The sequence below is a fragment of the Elephantulus edwardii genome, unplaced genomic scaffold, assembly GCF_000299155.1.
Source record: "Elephantulus edwardii isolate Elephantulus edwardi_28Jun2011 unplaced genomic scaffold, EleEdw1.0 scaffold00049, whole genome shotgun sequence".
NCBI classification, from domain to species: domain Eukaryota; kingdom Metazoa; phylum Chordata; class Mammalia; order Macroscelidea; family Macroscelididae; genus Elephantulus; species Elephantulus edwardii.
Window position 1 is genome coordinate 17,272,723 of NW_006399799.1, and position 21,941 is coordinate 17,294,663.

Genomic DNA, 21,941 nt, shown 5'->3' on the forward strand with positions numbered 1-21,941 from the left:
TGTGCATAGGGATTTGAGTCTTAGAAGGTCCCATTCATCTATGTTATCTTCTCCTGGTTCTAGCTTTTCCAGGATACTGGGAAGACTGTTTATGTTGTGGATTAGGACTTCTAGTGTTGTTCCTAGCTTTTCTGTAATGAATTTTGGTTCTGAACTTCTAAACCACATTACACTACTTCCCTGTGGAAGCCTACAAGTTGGTAAAGATCTAGACGCAAATCTGGAGGGGGAATGAAGATTAAGGACAACTCTCAGGTATGAGACTTTGATGTTCAGGTAGCCTGGAATGCAGAACCTAGAAGAACAAGTAGTGTACAGGAGTTCATGATAGCTCCATTTAGGATTTCTGAAATGTTATGGAATAAGAAGTCCCAGGGACACAATGGTTAAGCACTAGGCTGGTACCTGAAAGGTTTGAGGTTCAAACCCGTCAAATGCTCCAGGAGAAAAGATGTAACAGTCTGCTTCCATAAAGAAGATAGCCTCATATGCAACACCTTGAAGAATTTAGTTCCTTGATCTGGAGTGTCAGGGTCATAGGACATCTTCATGGGACATCTCAGTTAATTCGCCTCATCATGTGTTTAGTGCTTCTGTTCTTCTTTCTAGTTCATTGTGTGGTGCCAGGGTATTAAAAGCTTGCAGGCATCCATCTAAAGTATAGCAATTGCAACAGATGAAGGAGAGTCAGAAGGAAGAGGAGGATATGAAGGATGTTCCTAATTGCCTCCATTGATCTTTATGATAAGCCAAAAGAACAAGATGGTGCCTGGATATCATTACTGAACATTTTTTGACCAATGATTTTTTAAAAAGAATATTTATACATCAAAAGGATAAAATACATAAGGCAAGCCATTATTTCCAAGTTGACAGCTGCTGCCTTCCACCTGCCATCCACCCCATACAACTGGAGAAGACCTTCTCCAGCAAGCACCATGCCTTCAAACAAAGAGTGGAAGATGTCCCACTTTACCAGAGCAGCATCCTACTGATCGTAGAGAGAGGGAGAGAGAAGCAGCTTCCTCATGCTGGACAAAACCAAGTTCCTCTGCCAGAGACACTTGGCCTTTTGGTTAGAAGCATAACACACTAGGAGCTAACTACACCACCAGGGTTCCTAAAAAAATAAGGATGACTGCACCACACAAAGAATGTAAATAATGTCCCTGAATCATGCATGGAGAAGACTTGGTAGATGATTTTCTATATATACTCTCAAACAAAATTTAGGACAATCACCCAGGTAACCCTATGGGGCAGTTCTGCTCTGTGCTTATAGGATGATTATGAGTCTGAGTAGACTTGATGTCAGACAGTAATAAAAGGAAACAATAGAGAAGTCCAATAAGTAACTGACGTTTTAGAACTCAGGGCCATGAGGGAGTTATTGGCATATAGGTGAACTGAAGCCATGAGATTACTCTGATACTCTAAAGAGCTAAGAAATTGCAGGAACATTGGTGGAACAGTAGATTAAGTGTTGGGCTGATAGCCAAAAGATCAGTGATTGGAATGTTCCAGACATTCCCAGGCAGAAAGGTGAAACAATGTGCTTCCATAAAGATTTACAGCCTTGGAAATCCGATGGGACAATTCTATCCTATAAGGTTAGCAAAGTGTTTGGCACTGAACAACAACGATATTTGTTCTTGTTGCTGTTTTAAGCTTTTTTACTTGGTTCCAACACCAGAAAGAAACACTACTCATACTTGTGCCATCCTTAACAACCTGTGTGAGAGCCCATTGTTGCAGTCACTTTGTCAAACAATCCTACTGATTACAGCCCTCTTCGTCACTGACCCTTCATGGTTAGGGACATCTAGGTAATGACAACGCTTAAAGAGAAACCACAGAAGGCAACAAAGGACTATTGCAGGAGGTAGGAGGAAATAAAGGAATCCCGGTGGTGCAATAGCTAAGTGCTCAGCTGCTATCCAAAAGGTGAGTGGTTCAAACCCACCCAGCACCTCCACAGGATAAGGTCTGATGATCTGTCCTGATGAAGTTTACAGCCTAGGGAAAAGTGTGACTACATTGTGAGTATTGTAAACAATAACCTAAAACTTTATTTACCAATTAATAGTATAAAATATTATAATGATAATATTCACTAATAGTATAAAAATATGGATGAATGTTTGAATAAAAACTAATTTGTAAACTTTCACTCACACCACACTTATTTTCTTTTAAATGACAACTCAGAAGAACCTCTTGGATAATTCTGTTCTGTTGCATTAGCTCACTCTGAATAAAATTTACTTGCTGTCTCCTATTAACAGCAAGAGGAAACCAGTAAGATTTAACACTGCAGAGCTCAAGGAAAGAAAAGAATGTCAAATGCTGCAAAAAGATCATATAAGATAAGGATTGAGATGACAGAATCATATTGTGGCTGGTAGAGGGGGAAGAAGAAAGTGATAGAAGATAAGCTGTTAATAACAACATCAAGAAAACAAAGGTCCTGACCACAGGGCCAACAGTAAGTTGTCAATTATTTCATCTTGCTTGGATCAAAAATCAATATCCTTGGTATTATCCAGACAGGAGATCAAAAGATGTGATACATTGGGCAAGTCCACTGTCAGGGACTTCTGCAAAATACTGAAGGGTAATGATGTGTGTTTCAAGATGAAGGTGTGCCTGATTCAGGGCAAGGTCTTTTCAATCACCTGCATAAGAGCTGGATAATGAATAACGATTACAGAAGAAGAACTGATGCCTTTGAGTTGTAGAAATGAAGAAGAACATGGGGGAAATCTGCTGTCAGGGACCTCTCCAGAGTACTGGAAAGCAACGATGTCAGTTTAGAGACTAAGGTGCACCTAATCCAGACCATGGTCTTCACAATTAATTACTTGCTATGCATCAGAGAGCTGGACAATGACTAAGGATGATAGAAGAATTGATGTCTTTGAGTTGTGGTGCTGGAGAAGAGTCTGGAACTCTATGGACAACTAAGAAAACAAAATAGGTCTGTCTTGGAGAGAGTGAAGCCAAGTTTCTCTTTGGGCACTAGGATGTTGAAGCTCCATCTCATATACTTTGGGCACATGGTCAGGTGGGACCAGTCTTTAGAGAAGGACATCATGCTCAGAAAGGTAAAGAGACAGCTCAGGAGAGGAAGACTCCAGATGAGATGGATTGATACAGTGACTGGGGCAATGGAGGTTGGTGTGTCAGAATTAGTGAGACTGGCTCAGGGCAGGGCAGGCTTCAGAGCTGCTATACATAGGGTCACTATATGTTGCAAGTGACTTGGCAGCACTTAACAATAACTGAATATCCTATGGACTGCCAAAAGAAGAAATAAATATTTTTTGGGAAAAGTACAGCCAAACCACTCTTTGGAGGCAAGGATGGTGAGGCTTTGGCTTTCATATTTTGGACATGTTGCTAGGAGAGGCTATTCCTTGGAGAGGGACATCATGCTCGGAAAGATGGAGGGTCAGTAAAAGAGAGGAAGACTCCCAATGAGATGAACTCACGCAATGACTCAGCAATGGGCTTAAGTGTGTCAAAGACAATGAGGACATCACAAGACAGGACAGGGTTCTGGTCTGTTGTTCATAATGAGTCATACTTGGCTCGATGGCACCTAACAACTAGGCAGATGTTATATCAAAAATGACCTTGAATGCTATTAGGTGGCATTTAGATTTTAAGTGCACCAAAAACATTTGTTGGAACATTTCAAATAGTTGTTGTTGTTGTTAGATGTCATCAAGTCAAGCATGACTTATCATAGGAACCCTATGAACAAAAGATCTGAACCCTGTTCTATCCTGTGCCATCCTCACACTTCCTGACACACAAGAGCCCATTGCAGAAGTTACCACATCAGTTCACCTGATTGGGGGTATTCCTCTCCATTCACCAGCCCTCCACCTTCTCAGCATCCTGTCCTTCTCCTAGCAACATAGTACGTGAAGTGAAGCCTTGTCATCTTTGCCTCCAAAAAGCACTCCAGCTGCACCCTCTCTAAAACATACCTGTTTGTTCTCTTAGCCGTCCATGGGATGTTCGGCTCTTCTCCAACACCACAGCACAAAGGATTTTTCTGTCCTCCTTTTTCATTGTCCAGTTCTCAGAGGCTAGCAAGTACTAGGAAAGACTATGACCTGAGTCAGACACACCTTAGTCTTCAAACTGACATCATTATTCCTCAATAATTTAGAGAAATAGAGGATTGGCAAACTACAACTCGACGACACTTAACAACATAGAGAGAGCTTAGTTGGTCTAGTGACAGAAAGTGCTGCTACCAAGCCAAAGGTGTGATTTTAATCTGCAGCCCTCAGACCTGGCTTTAATTGGTTTTGGTCAAACATTCTTCTAAGTGGTATAGCACTGGTCTGACCATTTGCTGTGCAGAGGTATAACTCGTGGTTGCTGTGATGCTGAACACTGTGACCCTGAAGTGTCAAATATTTATAATGGTTACCCATGGTGGACAGTGTTTGGTGGAGCTCCCTGATTAAAACAGACTTGGAAGCAGGAGTGACATTCACTTCCGAAATAACTTGCCTCCGGAAACCCTATGAATGCGAAGATATGATGAAAGTTATACACGTGTTCATGTGTTTCATTCATAGGGTCACTATGAGTCACCTATGACTCGACAGCACTTAACAACAATAACAACAGAGGACTGGGGGAAAATTCTATTTACATGTTAAAAATCTCACATGGATAAAAGAGGGTGAGAGCACAGGCAGGGATAGAACATAGAAGGCTTTTGCAGGATCCCAAACTTAGACTGGGATGGTAGCAGTGGAAGTGTTAAAAAGTGTTTGAAAAAGAAAAAAAAATTAAAAAAAAAAAGTGTTTGGATCCAGGGCACATTTAAAGAAAATCTGGCTTGCTAATGAACTGAATGTAGGGTAAGACAAAATGGGAAAACTAGGCGTACTAAAAATTTTGGTTTAAACAACTGAAGAGATGGATGGTGGTTCCATTTACAGAGATAAGCAAGACTTAAGGAAAAACAACCTGGTTTGGGAACCAAAATCAAGAGTTTTAGTTTGGGGATCTGAAGTATAAAATTACTATTACATATGCAAATGGAAGTCAAGTAGGCAGCTGTCTGTCTACATCTGGGGCCCCAGGGACAGGTCACAGCTGGAGATACTAGTTTTGAAATCATCGGCAGATGTATAGCTTCCAGAGTTCTGAGATTGCATGAACATTAAAGTTGTTTTTCCCTCTCTTATATGATCGGAGAAGAGGTTGGTGGTCCTTGATTCAGGGAGGGTTAGAGCACTACCATTTACAAAGAAACTGGCCCTTGTAACCAACCTCTAGACAAGCCTGAAGCAGGGACTTCTTGGAAAAAAATTATGTCAGTGAAAAAATGAAGACTTCACAAGAGGACTGAAGAATTTCCATCTCTTACCTCCCCCCACCCCCATTAAAAAAAATCCTCTTCTCATTCTCTCTGTTGGTAAAATTAATTTAGAAAGAGGAAGAGAGAAAAATAGTATTAAGGACACAAAATGTAAAGCCAGCCACAAGAGCCCCAGCTGAGGCCCAGCAGACTAAATGTGGGGGTTAACGTGGTTGTGCACACTCCCTGTGAGACAAAACTCCTGAATTGGCTAAGAAGCCACCCAAAGCTACAGAAAAGCACAGAAAGTCGGGGTGCAGAAGAGCGGTCACACTCACTATTCTGTCACTAATACGAAGGTGAACATAGGCTGAGAGCTTAGGCCAACCTGTCCCTGGTTCAGAGCAAACCAGATAAAAGGACTGAAGGCCAGCACTTCTCTAAATTTAATGTGCATTTGAAACATCTAAGGATTTTGTTAAAATACAAATTCTGATTTAGTAGGTTTGATGTGGGTCCTAAGGTTCTGTATTTCTAAAATGCATTTCTAATACATTTTCAGGTAATTCTGCAACTTCCAGTCTATGAACCACACTTTGAACAGCAAGCAACTGGAAGCAGCTGTGGAAATAAGTCACAATGAAGGAGGCAAATCCTCTCTCAGAGTGAATGTGTCTGTTTATGTACAAAGTTACAGAACATGTTAAAGTGGAAATACCTATAATTTTGCCATAGTCAATCAACTGTCTTGTCACATGACACATTCTATCAGCATAACATCAGTATTATGCACTTGAGTTCTGATATTTGACCTCCTTTCACTTTACCTTTCAATATAGGTATGTGTTGTTGTTGTTGTTGACTGCCATCAAGTTGAGCACAGCTCATAGCAACCCTATGAACAAAAGACCTGAAACCTTTCTATAATTATCTTTCTTAAAGTTCATAGAGTTTCCAGAGGCATATTGTTAGGAAGTGGATGCCACTCCTGCATAGGTATGTGATCTTGGAAAAAGCTTTAACTTCTCTACATCTCCGTTTTCTCATCTCTGTGATGAAAGTTTGGGGCTGCTGTCATGCTGAACGCTGTGCCACTGGTATATCAAATGTCATAATGGTTACCCGTCATGGACAGTGTTTGTGGTAGAGCTCCTAGATTGATTCAGGTCTGGAAGCAGGAGTGGCATCCACTTCCTAAACCACATGTCTCTGTGAACATAGAGAAATGACAATAGCTGTAGAACAGGGTTCAGGTCTTTCGTTCATACGGCCACTATGAGTCATGCTCAACTTGACAGCAGTCAACAACAGCAACAATAATGAAAGTGGTTGGACTTTTATGAGGATTAACTGAGTAGAATTGTTGTTAGGTGCCTTCAAGTTGACTGTGACTCATGGTAACCCAATAAACAACGGATCTGAACAGATCCCTGTCCTTTCCGTTCTCATCATCTCTGATATACTTGAGCCCATTGTTACAGTCACTGTGTTAATCCACCTCATTGATGGGCTTCCTCCCTTACACTGACCCTCCATCATTTCCAAGCTGATGGCCTTTTCCAAGGACCAGCCCCTCCTAACATGTCAAAATATGTGAGACAAAGCTTTGCCATCCTTGTATCCAAGGAGCACCTTGGCTGCCCTTTCTTCAAGACATTTGTTCTTTTGGCAGTCTATAAATTAAAAGGCATTAGTGCAGGAAGCATATAAAGTGCTCATTATATGTTGCAATTCTTGTTGATATTATAGCCTTGTAAGTCAATATAGACACACATAGAGGTTTAGTCTCTTCCTTTTGTGCATGGCCAGAAAAGTAATCTCCATCTCCTTCCCACCAAAAGGTCCATGCTCTCCCTTTCAAATTCCTCCTAGCCTTCTGCTTACTCCCTCTCCCCTGGTCCCTGGCCCCTGGCCCCAGTGTGGTCTGGATGGGCCCCACAGGGGCAGGGACAGGGACAGGACGTGGGGCTGTATCTGACAGGAACCTGAGGGGCTGGCTCGGGAGGGGACTGGGGCCCGGCTTCCTGAGGGGAGGATGGGCTAAGGCAGGCACATAGTGCCGGAGAAGATGCCCTCGTGGGCTCTCTTCACAGTCACCTCCTGCCTCCTCCTGGCTCCCCAAAACCTGGCGCAAGTCACCAGTCAAGGTGAGGTGTGTAGAGGGTGGTGATCACCAACAGCCAAGAAGGGGGATCTCTGGGAGGATGTGTGGAGTAGGAAGCTCCCTTTGGTCCCCTCCTCCTGGTCCTGAGCATGCCCAAGAGCACCTAGAGCCCAGCTCACTGGTTGTTTCCCAGATGTCTCCTTGCTGGCTGTGGACTCGGAGCTCCTGAACTGTTTCTCCCAAACATTTGAGGATCTCACTTGCTTCTGGGATGAGGAAGAGGCAGCACCCAACATCACCTACCAGCTACTATATGCCTACCCAGGGTAAGTGTTGGGCTATACCCTACTGTCCGTATGTCTACCCTTGTACTCACTTTAGCTGAGTCCCACATTAATATTTTCCATCTAAGTAGCCACTTCACAAAAAGATGTGCTTTGGTTGTGTGTGAACACCAATTCAAGCCTCTAGTGATAGCCCCTGATGAGACCTCTCACAGGTATCTGTGAGAGAAAAAAAAATGACTGAGAAGAAAAATGACAGTAATTGAAATAAAAGTTGGGCAGGAGCACACAGCTAGGTCGGTACAGCAGAGTGCCATGGTTGTGTAGGTAGGATCTCTCCCCTATGTCAACAGGGAGAAGCCCCGAGCCTGCCCCCTGATTTCCCAGAGTGTGCCCCCTTTTGGAAGGCGATATGTGTGCAAGTTTCCAGCCCAGGATGAAGTACGCCTCTTTTTCCCACTGCGCCTTTGGGTGAAGAATGTGTTCCTGAACCAGAATCTGACCCAGCGGGTGCTCTTTGTGGATAGTGTGGGTAAGAGCCTGTTCCCCTGACCTCTACATTTAGTCTCCTCACCCCTATCTATTCCCAGAATCCAACTGGATTATGTTCTTTGAGGACAACATGGATGTGTCCCATTACCAGCCCCCAGAGACAAGTCAAGAGCCCCACCATTCCTCCTTGTCTTGACATCCAGAGGTAGATTTCTTTTGTAAGCCATTTTATACCAGACAGCCTAGGATCTCTTCTCTTTAATAAACTCATTCACTCATTCAGTCAATAGATCTTCAAGACCTATTATGTGCCAGGAATTTTGCTAGATGAGAAAAATGCAAACACGAAAAGAAACCTCTGCTTTTATGAAGCACCAAGTCTAACAAGCCATTAGGTGCACTGAGGTCATTTTTCTTGTGAGGGAAGAACAGAACATGAAGACTCTCTGTCTCAGCCTCCAGAAGGTCATGATCTGTGACCTTTTTGAAACCAGAGGCTATCACTAATCCGGCCTCTACTACTCCCTCCACAGTCCATGGCGTGAATCATACTGTACTTGTAGAGTACTGATGTGCCTTGTCTTGCCCTCAGGCCTACCAGCTCCCCCAAGTAACATCAAGGCCAGGGGCGGGAGCCAGCCAGGGGAACTTCAGATCAGTTGGGAGGCCCCAGCTCCTGGGATCAGTGATTTCCTGAGACATGAGCTCCGCTATGGCCTTAAGGACCCCAGGAACTCCACTGGATCTACAGTCATGCAGCTGCTCTCCGCAGAAACCTGTTGCCCAGCTCTGCAGAGACCAAACCCCGCACTAGCTCTGGAACAACCCCCATGTGCTTGGTCAACAATATTCCAACAGGATGGATCAGAGCTGACCTCTCCGACTAGAGAAGTATTTCAATCTTCTGTCCCATATCCTATTCTCTCTCCCCAATTTTTCACAGGACAGAATGGGTTTACTTTGGTACAGCACTTGTCTGTCAGTTTGCTGTACTGTGATAACTTGTGGGTTGCTGTGATACTCAAAGTTATGCCACTGGTATGTCAAATGCCATAAGGGTTACCCATGGTGGACAAGTTTTAAATAGAGCTCCCAGATAAGACAGACTAGCATGCAGGATTGAGCATCCACTTCTTAATAGGCCTCTGAAAACCCTAAGAACAGTAGAGGAACAGGGATAGTTATAGTAGTATAGTGGAAGAACCCATACTAGAAGTCAGTTGAAATGAGGATAAATAGACACGATTCTCAGAAAGGTAGAGTGTCAGCAAAAGAGAAGACCCTAGATCAGATGGATAGACACAGTGACTGCCACAATGGGCTTTAATGTGTCAGGAAATGTGAAGATGGCACAGGATAGGATAGAGTTCAGATCTGTTGTTCATAGGGTCTCTGTGGGTTGTATTTGACTCCATAACACCTAACAACAACAACAACCTCAGAATGAGTTGGCTCTTGAGGAATTAGTACAGGCTATAAATAACTCCCAGGAGCTATCTCTATTTAGGATCTCTCACACTGGGCCATTCAGACTGAATGAATGGCCTCTAAATGAACGTAAACGTCCCTAAAATGCCCTGGATATCAGGCATTATAAGCCCAAATTAATCTGTTTGTCCCCAGTCTGTGCATACCTCTCTAGTGAGGAGCTGAGATTCTCTCCACAGGGTTGCTGTGAGCTTCAGACATAAGAGATGAAGGCTATCTTGGCTGAAAAGCAGGCTCAGATTCTGAGGCTGGGATTCTTCTCCCAAGGCTCTGTCTCTGACAATGATGAGTGGAAGCTGCCTCATTTCAGGGCTTCAGCCTGGTAACTCCTACTGGCTCCAACTTCGTAGTCAGCCTGATGGGGTCTCCCTCCACGGTTCTTGGGGATCCTGGTCCTTCCCTGTGACTGTAGACCTGCCCAAGCATGCAGGTGAGTCAACAATGAAGCAGGAAGATGGAAAAAAGATAGAAAAGACCCCTACGGGGGTACCTGGGTTGGTTATGGAGTCTCTGGGAACCATGGTCTTTATTGATGGCCACAAACTTGCCACTGGGAAGGAAGAGTTGTGTTCAGGGACAGAACAGAATATAGCAGGGCATGTTCTAGGTTAGATGTTGGAAAAAATGATCTGAATATTCCATAGAGGAGGTGCACATGTTCCCTGATGGGACTTTCTTATTTAACCCCAGTGGAAATTGGACTGCGATGCTTCACATTGGACCTGAAGAATGTTACTTGTCAGTGGCAGCCACAGGCCTATGCTAGCTCCCAAGCCTTCTTCTACCACAGCAGGGCTCGATGTTGCCCCAGTGACAGGTGAGAGCTGACCTGCTAATCTAACCTGATCTCATGGGAGAGAGTCTTGCAAAAAGAAAAAAAAACAAACTTGTTCCTCTTCACTCTAGACCAAACAGCCTTGATCTTCTGCCCCAAACTATTAGCCTTCAAAGTCCATCTTCTCATCTTCAATATCTATTTTAGCTCCCCATTCCTTCTATATTTCCTTTGGGAAGGCCTTGGTTTAATTCAGCCTTAATTATGTCATTAGGTTCATTGCAACAGCCTAGAGTCTCATTCCTCTCCCATTAGTTCTGATGCTACTGATAGAGCAAACTTTGTTAAACTCAAACTTTACGTGAACTTGGTAAAACTCAAACTTTGTATGGCCTCCCCTACTGAAATATAAACTGCAATTTCTCATCTGTCAATTCCAACAAAACTTAGTTTGGCCTCCAAGAATCTCTGTCACATACATTATTGCTCCTTCACTGTCTTCATAGCTAACAGTTAAGTTCTATTGATTTTGACTGTTGAATAGCTCTAGAATCTACTCACTTTTGTCACCCACTGACATCACCCTAGTACAAGTCATTGTCATCTTTCCCTCTGATTGCTGCAAAGACACATTAATTCTTGAATTCTCTAAATCATTCTCCTCTCCACAAAGTGATCTTCTAAAACAAACAAACAAAAATCAGTAGCTTTCTTAGGAAGAAAAAGCTAAGACTGAATTCCTACCTATACCTTCAACCTAATATTATAGCCTAGTGTCCTTTACAGTTTATGTAGCAACCACAGGCTTCGTTGGTTCCCTCATTTCTGTCATTCCTTCTTTGTCTGGGTCATTGCACAGGTTGTCTTACCAGCCCTTCCCTCCTCCACTTATCCTTCAGATTTCAACTTTAGCATCACTTCCTCAAGGAAGACCTCCCTCCCTGGGTCAAATAGCTCTATTATCCAGTTTTATTGTGCCAATTACTTTTCCTTTGTAAGTACTTATTATCATTACAATTGTACACTTACTTCATGTGATTCTTGGATTGATAATAAAGTTCTTGTCTCTCTGGTGGGGAAAGGCTGATCTAGGTCATCTGATCTTTGCCCTATTAAGGCAAAGTCATGTCTATTTCAATTCAGCAACATAACCCTACTTATAACTGTGCCTGGTACATAGTTGGTGCTCAGTTTTTTTTTAAAAAAAATCTGAATTAACAAATAATTAAACGAATACTCTTAACAGACGAACTAATATGTCTTGGAGAAGGTGCCGTCAGCCAAGGAGGCAAAGATGATAAAGCTTCGTCTCACATACTTAGACATATTGCTAGGAGAGGCTATTCCCTTGGAGAGGGATATCATGCTTGGAGGAACAGCAAAGAAGAAGACGACATTCAACCAGGTGGATTGACACAGTGACTGCAGTAAGGGGCTTGAGTGTGGCAGAGATTGTGAGGATGGCACAGGATAAGACAAAGTTCGGATGTGTTGTTTATAGGGTCGCTATGAGTTGTACTTGACTCGACAGCACCTAGCAACAATTAGTAATTTTAATATGTTCTACCCCTTTTCCTAAGCATCCTTGTGTGCTATTCATATATGATAATTTATAGTAAGGACCCCTGGGGGAGCAATAAGGAGCTCTGGGGGTGTAGTTCACAGGGCGCTGCACTGCTAACCCAAAGGCATGGCCTCTCTGGGAGTTCAAATCCAGTGACTCCACAGAAGAAAGACAAGCGATCGCCTCACATGCGATCTAATAGCCTCTGAAAATCCACTGGAGGGCCAGCTATGGGCTGATTCCAACTTGATGACAATAAGTTTGATTTTGAGTGGTAGGCCAATAACTACACACTCAGCTGCTCACCAAAAAGTTGAAGTTTGAAACTGCAGCCAGCAGCTCCACAGAGTAAAGATGTGATTATTTGCTACCACTGAGGGAAAAAAAAATAACACCCTGAGGGAAGTTCTACCTGTTATATGGAGTCACTGTGAATTGAAACCAACATTAAATATTTCATTTTTAGTATAAATTGCACCTTGTATGGATTTGTTAAGATATGTTTTTGCTTTAAATATTTTGAAGATAATTACAAAATAAGTAATTTAATCTTTTAAATAGCTATATAGGTCCCTGGTACAGAGGTGCCATGAATACATTCAAACTCAAAACTTACTGCCATTGACTTAGTTCCAATTCATAGTGGCCCTACATTAGATTTTCAGGTTTGTAAATTCTAATGGGAAGAGACTGTTCATCTTTCTCCTTTGGAGTCACTGATGCTTTCAAACCATTGGAGAGGTCAGCAGTATAACGTGGCCAGTCTCTCTTATCTATACACAAGCATGCACCTGGAATGCTTATTTGTCTCTTTAGACTATCCTGTTGTTAATCTAGGACTGAGTCTAGGTAGACCTCTCATTCTGGGGTTGACCTCCCTTCTAGATGATCCCAAGCCAGACTGTACACATCACAGTGCAGTGTCATCAGTAGGCTTTTCTGGTACTTCTACCAAAGTAAGAGCTCCTTGAAGATTACCCCTCCAGGTATTCCCAGGGTTTACACATTGCCTGGCATAGTTACACATTTTTACTGATAAGAAACCACTTAAGGACTATAACCAGGAGGGACTCAAGATTAATTTCTTAATTAACAGTTATTGAAGATGACACTGTGCCATTGGGGCTAGAGTGACAACAGGAGAAATTCCAGCACTATTGCTTACCTTTTAGTGAGGGTAAGAGGAAAGAAATAAATACAGAAATAAAGGAATGACATATGGCAGAGACTAGTAGGGAGAGGTGATAATTGAGATTGAATTGCCAGGGTAAATCTCATCAGAGACATAACAGGTGTGCTAATACCATCTAGGGTCAGAGCTGTCCAAATGTAAGCTAAAGTGCAAAGACAAGCATGCATTTGGTTTAGTGGCGGGAGCAAAAGAAGCTCCATGTGGATGAAGAGTAGTAGACTGGCATGAGAACTGTAGATATGTATTCTCATAGCAAGGAAGGGAGGAACCAACCTTTGTAGAGGCTTTAGAAAGAAATTAGGAGAATTTGATTCTCACTGGGATATAATGTTAGATATTAGAGAATTTTAAGCAGAGTGACATGACATGATATACATTTTTAAAAGGTATGTTTCTCTGTAAAATCATGAAGAAGTAAAAGCACAACCAGGATCACCACCACTTGGGAATCTGCCTTAATCTAAAGAGATACTGGTGGTTTCATCAAATGTTGTAGTGAGAAAGAGCCAAATAAAAGGACAGATTCATGACATATTCAGGACACCAGCAGATTAACAAGTTTGGAAACAAATTCTGGTTACAATGTGAAGAACAAACTATAGCGTCACAAAAATGGATGCAAAAAAGTCAGTTAGGAAGCTGTAGGAATCATCAGACGGGGACATAACATATAAGAGTTAATGGGAGAACTATTGTATAAGAACAAATTAAAAACATCTGGCTGTTTTTCTCTTAAAAGATGAAGGATTTTTCAAGCCTTGAAGTAATGTTCTGAGGTAGACAGAGAGAAATTAAGTAATCTGTCCAAAATTATACATCTATTAACCAAGCATCATTCATTCTCAAGGGGAAGTAGCCGAATACCAAAGTAGATTTCAAAAGATGAAACAGCATAGCATGACGACAGAGAGAAAGACTCAGAGGCTCATCTAAAGTAGGAGTAGGATTACAATCCATGAAGGCCTCTGGCCATATCAGGATTGGATCTGAGACAGGCCTTATTCAATGACTCTCTGGGACTTGTTCTTAGGGACCCTATCTGGGAGAAGTGTGAAGAAAAGAAAACAAAGCCCGGACAGCAGCCTCCCCAGTTCTCTCACTGCCACTTCAAGTCACGAAATGACAGTGTCATTCACATTCTTGTGGAGGTGATCACAGCCCAGGGTGCTACTCACAGCTATCTGGGCTCCCCTTTCTGGATCCACCAGGCTGGTAAGAACTTTCTTTCTCACTCTTCTCACCTAGTTCTCACCCCCACCAAATTTGCTCCCAGTCCCAGGATCCCCAACTCTGGCACTTGTGATCCACAGCCCTGGCGGCATGATGCCTCATGCACAGAAGGGCTTACGCTCGTCCTTGCTGATGTCCTTGTAGTGCTCATCCCTACCCCAAACTTTCAATGGAGAGAGGTCTCCAGTGGGCAACTGGAGTTGGAGTGGCAGCACCCATCAGCCTGGGCAGCCAAAGAGACCTGCTATCAGCTCCGATACACTGCAGAAGGCCATCAGGACTGGAAGGTATGGTCAAGGGTCAAATATCCACAAGTCTCCATTCACACGGTATTCTTGCGTTTCATCCTGTCTGTAATCAGGAGTAAAGGTACCCATGCATCCATGTTTGGGCTTGCACATCCATATTTAACTAATTAAAACAATAATTGGATCTCTCTTTGGCATCTGGCACCACTGGCTAATCTCAATGGGTTTTGTTCCTTTAATCTCTCGGACGTCAGTCTCTCCTGATTCTCTGTCTTTGATTGCTTTCTCATCTTTCTTTTCTGATGCCTCCTTTTCCATTCTTCTTTAATATGTTATGCTTCCTGGAGCCCCATTCTGGGTTCTTTTATCTTTTGGTCAAATATATACATTCTCCTAAAGAAAACTTCCACTTCTGTGCTTTTAATGACTATACATGAACGATCTCAGATTTACCGTTCCATTTTCTTTATGGAAAGTATCTTATATACTATAAGCAAATTACATAAACTTATGAAGTCTCCATTTCCTCTCTTATGAAATGAGCATAAAACTATCTACAGAGTTATTGTTTGTTGTTAAGTACCATCAAGTCAACAACAATAGTACAGAGTTATAATGAAAATAAAATCTATAAATCCCTAGCATACTGGCGGACATATAGCAGATGTTCAATAAATACTAGGTAGCTCTGGTCGCCTCGTGGTTAAGAAGTTACACTGCCAATCCAAAGGCATGCAGTTTGAATCTATCAGCTGCTCCACAGGAGAAAGGTAGGAAATCTTCCTTGCAATTTATTGCCTCTGTAAACCCACCAAAGAATTAGCTATGGGTCAGCTGCAACTTGATAGTACATAACAAAAATAAACACTAGTAAAAGACTCATTTCTTTCTCTTCTTTTATTCTCATTTGTCACACAAATATACAACATCTTATTAGATGTTGTTGTTGTTGTTATGTGCCATCGAGTCATTTGCGACTCATAGTGACCCTATGTACAACATCCCTAAACCCTGCTCTATCCTGTGCCAATCGCATTGCCTCTGACACACCCATTCCGATTACCCCAGTCACTGAATCAATCCACCTCATAGAGGGTCTTCGCCTCCTGCGCTGTCCCTCCACCCTACCAAGCATGATGTCCCTCTCCAAGGACCTGTCTATCCTTACAACATGTCCAAAGTATGTCAGACAAAGCCCCAGAATCCTTGCCTCCAAGGAGTAGCCTGGTTTAACCCTCTCCAGGATGAATCTCTTTGTTTTCTTGGCAGTCCATGGTACATTCAATACTCTTCTCCAGCACCACAGCTCAAAAGCATCAATTCTCTTTCTATCCTCCCTAGTCATTGTCCAACTCTCTGATGCATAACAAGTTATTGCAAAGACCATGGCCTGTATCAGGCGCACCTTAGTCTCCAGAGAGACACCGTTGCTCTTGAGTACTTTAGAGAGGTCCCTAACAGCAGACTTTCCCATCGCAATATATTTTTTTATTTTCTGGCTGCTGGTGCCAAGAGTGTTGTTGACCATGGAGCCGAGCAAACTGAAGCTGTGAACAATCTCAATCTCTTAGCCATCCATCCTGATGCTACTGATTGGTCCAGTGGTGAGAATCTTTGTCTTCTTGACATTGAGCCTCAGTCCATACTGAAGGCTGCAGTCCTTGACCCTCTGCAGTAAGTTCATGAGGTCCTCCTCAGTTTCAGCAAGCAGGGTTGTGTCATCTGCATAACGCAGATTGTTGATAGATCTTCCACCAATCCTAATGCCACGCTTCTTCTCATAGAGCCCAGCCTCTCGGATAATCTGCTCTGCATACAGGTTGAAAAGGTATGGAGATAGGACACATCCCTGGCGTACACCCTTTCCAATTTTGAACCATCCAAGTTTGAACCCTGCTCTGTTCTGATGACTGCCTCTTGGTCCAAGTATAGGTTTCACATTAGCACGATTAAATGTTCTGGGATTCCCATTCTTCTCAGAGTCAGCCACAGTTTGTTATGATCCACACAGTCAAATGTCTTATTAGATAGCTTACTTAAAAGTTGCTTAGGTGTCTCAGACTCAATGTATTAAAAATGGAACTCACCTACTTCCTCCAATTTTACTTTTTATTGAAATATAAATATATGCACACTTGATTAATTTGGACAGGTATGTATATATATAGGCAGTTATCATGGACTTCTCCAAATTACTGAGGAACAATGATGTTAGTTTGAGGATTAAGTTGTGCTTGATTCAGGCCATGGTTTTTTCAATTGCTTGCTGTGCATCTCAGAGCTGGACATCGAATAAGAGTGACACCATTCTTCAAATCTACTTCTGTTTCACGTTGCTGGCAATGGTATGACCAGTTAACCAAAGTAAGTCTGAAATTATTTTTCACTCTTCTTCCCTTTCCTCCTACTTACCCACAAGTAAACTGAGTTTATTATACCAGCAGTCTTCAAATCTCTGGTATGACTGCTTTGATTTCCCCATCCACCTATGCTCTCTACTCCCAGCACACTGAAATGCTTGCGACAAGCCCGAGCCAAGCAACTCAAACAGCATTAAATGCTCTCTTCTTTGTACTTTCATGGGGCCTTGCTTTTAACTCACAGTTATAATGGCAGTAATTATAGCAATCATTCCTTTGCTTGTCTCTCTCTCTCTCAGTAGACATGGAGGACCATGTTTTATTTCTTCCCTCCTCCCAGAGCCTAATCCAATCCATAGCATATCATATGCAGCCCATGTTTGCAAAATGATGATGTTACTAAATCCATCTCCTTGCTTATACACTCAGTGCTTGCTCTCTCTCTGCTTGGAATGTGCCATCATGCTGTCAGCGCCAAATTAGTGTTGGCATGTCCTTTGTGGTTTGAGTGCCGGGAGTTCTGGTGAAAGTGTCTTCCTCAGGAACTCTTGTTCTCCCTGTCAGAGTGTATCTGTAGCAGGATCTCTGCTGAGGGTGTACTATATGAATCTGTGCCAGGATGAGTAAATCATTCTCCATGAGCATGAAGTCTTTGTGTCGGGGTGTGTAGCCCGGCGTGTTTCTGTCAGGTTAAATATGTTTCTCTCAGGTTGGAGTGCTCAGAGTAGAGCAAGGCCTCTGCTTCTGTGGGATGCATGCTTCTGTCGCTGAGGATCTTTGTGCTGTCGATACATGCTGTTAAGTCAGTTCCCACTCATAGAGACCCTGTGGACAACAGAGTGAAATGCTGCCTGGTCCAGAGTCATCCTCACAATCGTTACCATGTTTGAGCCCATTTTTGCGGGCACTGTGTCAGTCCCTCTCCCTGAATGGCTTCCTCTTTTTCACTGACTCCCTACCAAGTGTGATGTCCTTCTCCAGGGACTGGTCCTTCCTGATAACATGTCCAAAATATCTGAGACAATCCTGCCATCCTTCCTCTTCCAGCAGTCCATGGTATAGTCAACATTCTTCACAACCACCGTAATTCAAATGCATCAATTCTGCTATGGTCTTCCTCGTTCATTAGCCAGCTCTCTCACACATATGTAGCAAATAAATTTTTAAAAAGCACAAAAAAAACACAATACCATGGCTTGGGTCAGGAGCACCTTAGTCCCCAAGGTGGCATCTTTGCATTTTAACACTTTAAAGAGGTCTTTTGCAGCAGTTTTTCCCATGTGTAAATGATGTTAGTCTGATGTTTTTTCCAATTCTGTCTCCATGGTTACTGTTTGTGGGCCCAAATAAAAGGAAATCCTTGGCAACTCCTCTTTGCAGGGATTCCCCAATATGCAGCGAATTCAGAGATGTAGGATTTTGGTGCAACAAGCCAGGCTCTGGCATGCCCCACGCCCGCCCACCATCATCTGGTGCCTGACCACCTACACACTTGTCTGCTCAGGTACTGGAATCCTCTCTAGGGGCCCAAGGTGAAACTTTGGAACTACGCCCGAGATCTCGCTACCGGTTACAGCTGCGCGCCAGGTTGAATGGCCCCACCTACCAAGGCCCCTGGAGTGCCTGGTCTGGCCTGGTGAGGGTGGAGACTGCCTCGGAGACAGGTGAGGGATTCCCTGAAAAGCCACCTGGGGCTGCACGGTGGCGGGGGCTCCCCTGAGGGGCGAGCTGAGTCAGGGGTCTGGCGGGCCTAGGGTTGGGGCTCAGGCCAAGGTCTGACCGGTTTTTGCTCCATAGCCTGGATCTCCTTGGTGACCGCTCTGCTTCTGGTGTTGGGGCTCAGCGCCCTGCTAGGCCTCCTTCTGCTGAGGTGGCAGTTTCCTGCGCAATACAGGTACTTCCCTGACCAGGTGGGAGACGAGGTTCCCACAAGGCTGGAAGCCTTTAAACAAGCATCTCGGGGTCAATCTGTGACACCTGTTCCGGGAAAACACTATGGCCTCAGCCGCTTCCTACATGTCCTACGTGTTTCCTTACCTTCTAACACACCCACTCGCCCCTCCTCCAGGCTCCTCATCTAATTAACAGGGCCACCTTTCACTCTTCACTCTGAGTATTAAGGTCAGAACACACAGGCACCTCCTTCTCCCTTATCCAACTCGTCACCAGATGTGGCCGTTCTACCCCTAAACGTTCCCCTTTCTCAAACCCTACGAACACTACCTTAGCTCAGGTCTTCACCTCTCATCCGATTCAATGAAACAGCAGCCTTCCAGTTTAGCACATTGCTTCAATCATCTTCTCCCTCTAATTCAGCCAGCACGCAGCCACCGGAATATATACGATGTTGTTACTGTGTGCCACCAAGTTGGAACCGAGTCAGAGCTGACTCTCCAGTGGATTTTCAGAGACAGTAAATCCCACGGGAGGATATCGCACTTCCTTCTCCCCAGGGGCAGCTGGTGGATTCGACTGCAGGCCTTTGGGATTCTAGCATGATTTCTTACCACCAGAGCTCAGAAAATATCAGATCTGAGCTCTGGTGGCCTAGTGCTAAGAAACCGTATACACGCACTCACACACACATGAACCTGACGCTCACCTGGTTATGTCCCTTGAGACGCTCCCCAGAATAGAGTCCTGATTGTAAAACGATAAGAGAACTCTGCAGAATCTGGCCCCTGCCAGCTTCTCCACTCGCTCCCACTGTGCATCGACCTTGTCAAGCTGATGGTGATTCCATCCACAAACAAGTTGTTTGTTTACTTCTAAGTGTCTTTGCACATAATGTCCCCTTTAACTGGAATTCCCTCCAGATAGCTAATATTAAGTCATATTTAAATAACTCTTCTTTGCCAACTCTAAGGAAACTTTTTATGACCCTTCCCTGTCCACTCTCTTTGTGGCCCCAGTACAGACTTCTATTGGTATTGGTAGCATTTTCCTGCACTTATCTTTCTTGACACCTTCCCCATTAGGCCTTACTTAGCCACTTTAAATATTTAACATCATACTTGCCAAATAATATTTAAGGAAGCTCTGGTGGCCCAGTGGCAAGAAGCTGCACTACAATCCCAGAAGTGAGCAGTTTGAATACACCAGATGCTCTGCTGGAGAAGGAGGGACAATTTCCTTCTGTACCAGTCAGATCCGATTTGATGGTACACACACAAAAAAATAATAAAATGAATTTTTTAAAATAATAATAAAAACCTTAAAAAATAAAAATAAATTTAAAAAATAATAATAGATCTTTAAATAAATGTTACTAGTAAATGATCAACAGATCTGAATTCTGTCCTATCCTCCGAACCCTGTGCTGTCTTCAGGGTTCAGATCTATTGTTCATGGGGTCACTATGAGTCATACTGGACTCGATGGCACCTCACAACAACAATAAATGACCCTTTTATGTGGATGGAACTCTGGTGGCCTAGTAAGCTGCCAGCCCAAAAGCACACAGTTCTAATTCACCAGCTGCTCCACACGAGAAAGATGGGCAATCTCCTCATATGCAATTTACAGCCTCTGAAAACCCACCAGAGGGTCAGTTCTGAGTTGTTTCTGACTTGATGGTCCATAACAAGAACTGATATGTGGAAAGACCAAAGAAATGTCACCAGAGGTTATAAACACGAAGGGCAGATGTATGCTGCCTCAGTATTTCAACTGCCAAAGTCTGATGATTCTTGAAGACAAGACACAGCTTAAACTGCGAGTCCTCTAGACACCCTCTTTTGATGGTCCTAAGTTAGATGAAGTGCCCATTTTCTGGGCTCCCATCTGCTTTTGAACATGACTCTTTGAATTTATATATACATTGGAATGTGGACATGACTCTTTGAATTTTTGATTCATCCGTATATATGAGAAGATTGGAATGTGGTATCTATGACAGTATGCAGAACCAATATCAAAAAAATTGAGCAAAGAGGATGGGATGAGAAAGTCCTCCACCTTAGTTTACCAGTCAGATAATTCTCTCCTTCTAACTTTGAAATAGTATGAGTAAGGTCACATGTTCAACTAAAATCCCTCCATGTGAAACCAAGACTAACACCTTGAAAGTTCTCCCTGTACACCTTTTGTTGTTTCCATTCACATTGTTTCTTACGATCATTCCCATAAATTGTCTTACAAAATGAATCATCCTTGATCTATGCCCACTATTACCTCATCTTTTTAGATCCCCACTAGATCTTTACTAATTCCTTCGTTTCTTCCCTCCATCCACCAAACTCTGCAAACACGTGATGGCCCCCTCCCCTCCCTCAGCCCCCTGCCCTCTTCCTTTCCCTCTTTGGAGATCCATACACATTTATTAGTTATCCTCTGTTTTTACAATAATGGTCTTATCCAGTATTTGTCCTTATGAGACTGAGTCTCATGAGCACTCAGCATAATGCTCTCTAGCCCCTCCCATGATATAAAGTATTTTTTTAAATTATTGCTCCTGATTGCTACATAGTATTCCATCATATAAATGTACCACAATTTCCCAATCCAGTCATTTATTTATGAACATTTGAGCTATTTCCATGTTTGTACAATTGGAAATAATGCTGCTGTGAGCATCAGTATAAAAATCTCCATTTGTGTCACAGTTCTGTTCTCCTCAGGGTATGTTCCTAGCAGTGGAATAGCTGGGCCAGCTGAACGTAGAGATTCCATATGTCTCAATACACTTTAATCCATTGTCCTCCCAGACCATCTACCCTACTACTCCCTTGATTTATTCACGCCATTTACTGCCTGAGCACAAATTATGGGCTAGATACTGTTCCACACCTTAAAAGACACAGCTGTGAATAAGCAGATCAAATCTTTGTTCTGTGGATTTTATATTCTACATTCAAGTGGAGAAAAAAAATAGCT

At 43.1% G+C, this 21,941-nt stretch overlaps 1 protein-coding gene across 1 annotated transcript in view; it reads left to right on the forward strand.

Annotated features, from left to right (window-relative positions):
• Positions 1-7,397: 7,397 nt before the first annotated feature.
• Positions 7,398-21,941, forward strand: part of MPL (myeloproliferative leukemia virus oncogene) — a 15,676-nt gene continuing 1,132 nt past the window's right edge. Inside the window, exons 1-10 of the mRNA XM_006886545.1 lie at positions 7,398-7,476; positions 7,627-7,759; positions 8,071-8,249; positions 8,802-9,100; positions 9,965-10,127; positions 10,388-10,514; positions 14,259-14,440; positions 14,603-14,745; positions 18,571-18,730; positions 18,864-18,960. Of these exons, the coding sequence (XP_006886607.1) occupies positions 7,398-7,476; positions 7,627-7,759; positions 8,071-8,249; positions 8,802-9,100; positions 9,965-10,127; positions 10,388-10,514; positions 14,259-14,440; positions 14,603-14,745; positions 18,571-18,730; positions 18,864-18,960 (1,562 nt within the window). The remainder of the gene's footprint in view (positions 7,477-7,626; positions 7,760-8,070; positions 8,250-8,801; positions 9,101-9,964; positions 10,128-10,387; positions 10,515-14,258; positions 14,441-14,602; positions 14,746-18,570; positions 18,731-18,863; positions 18,961-21,941) is intronic.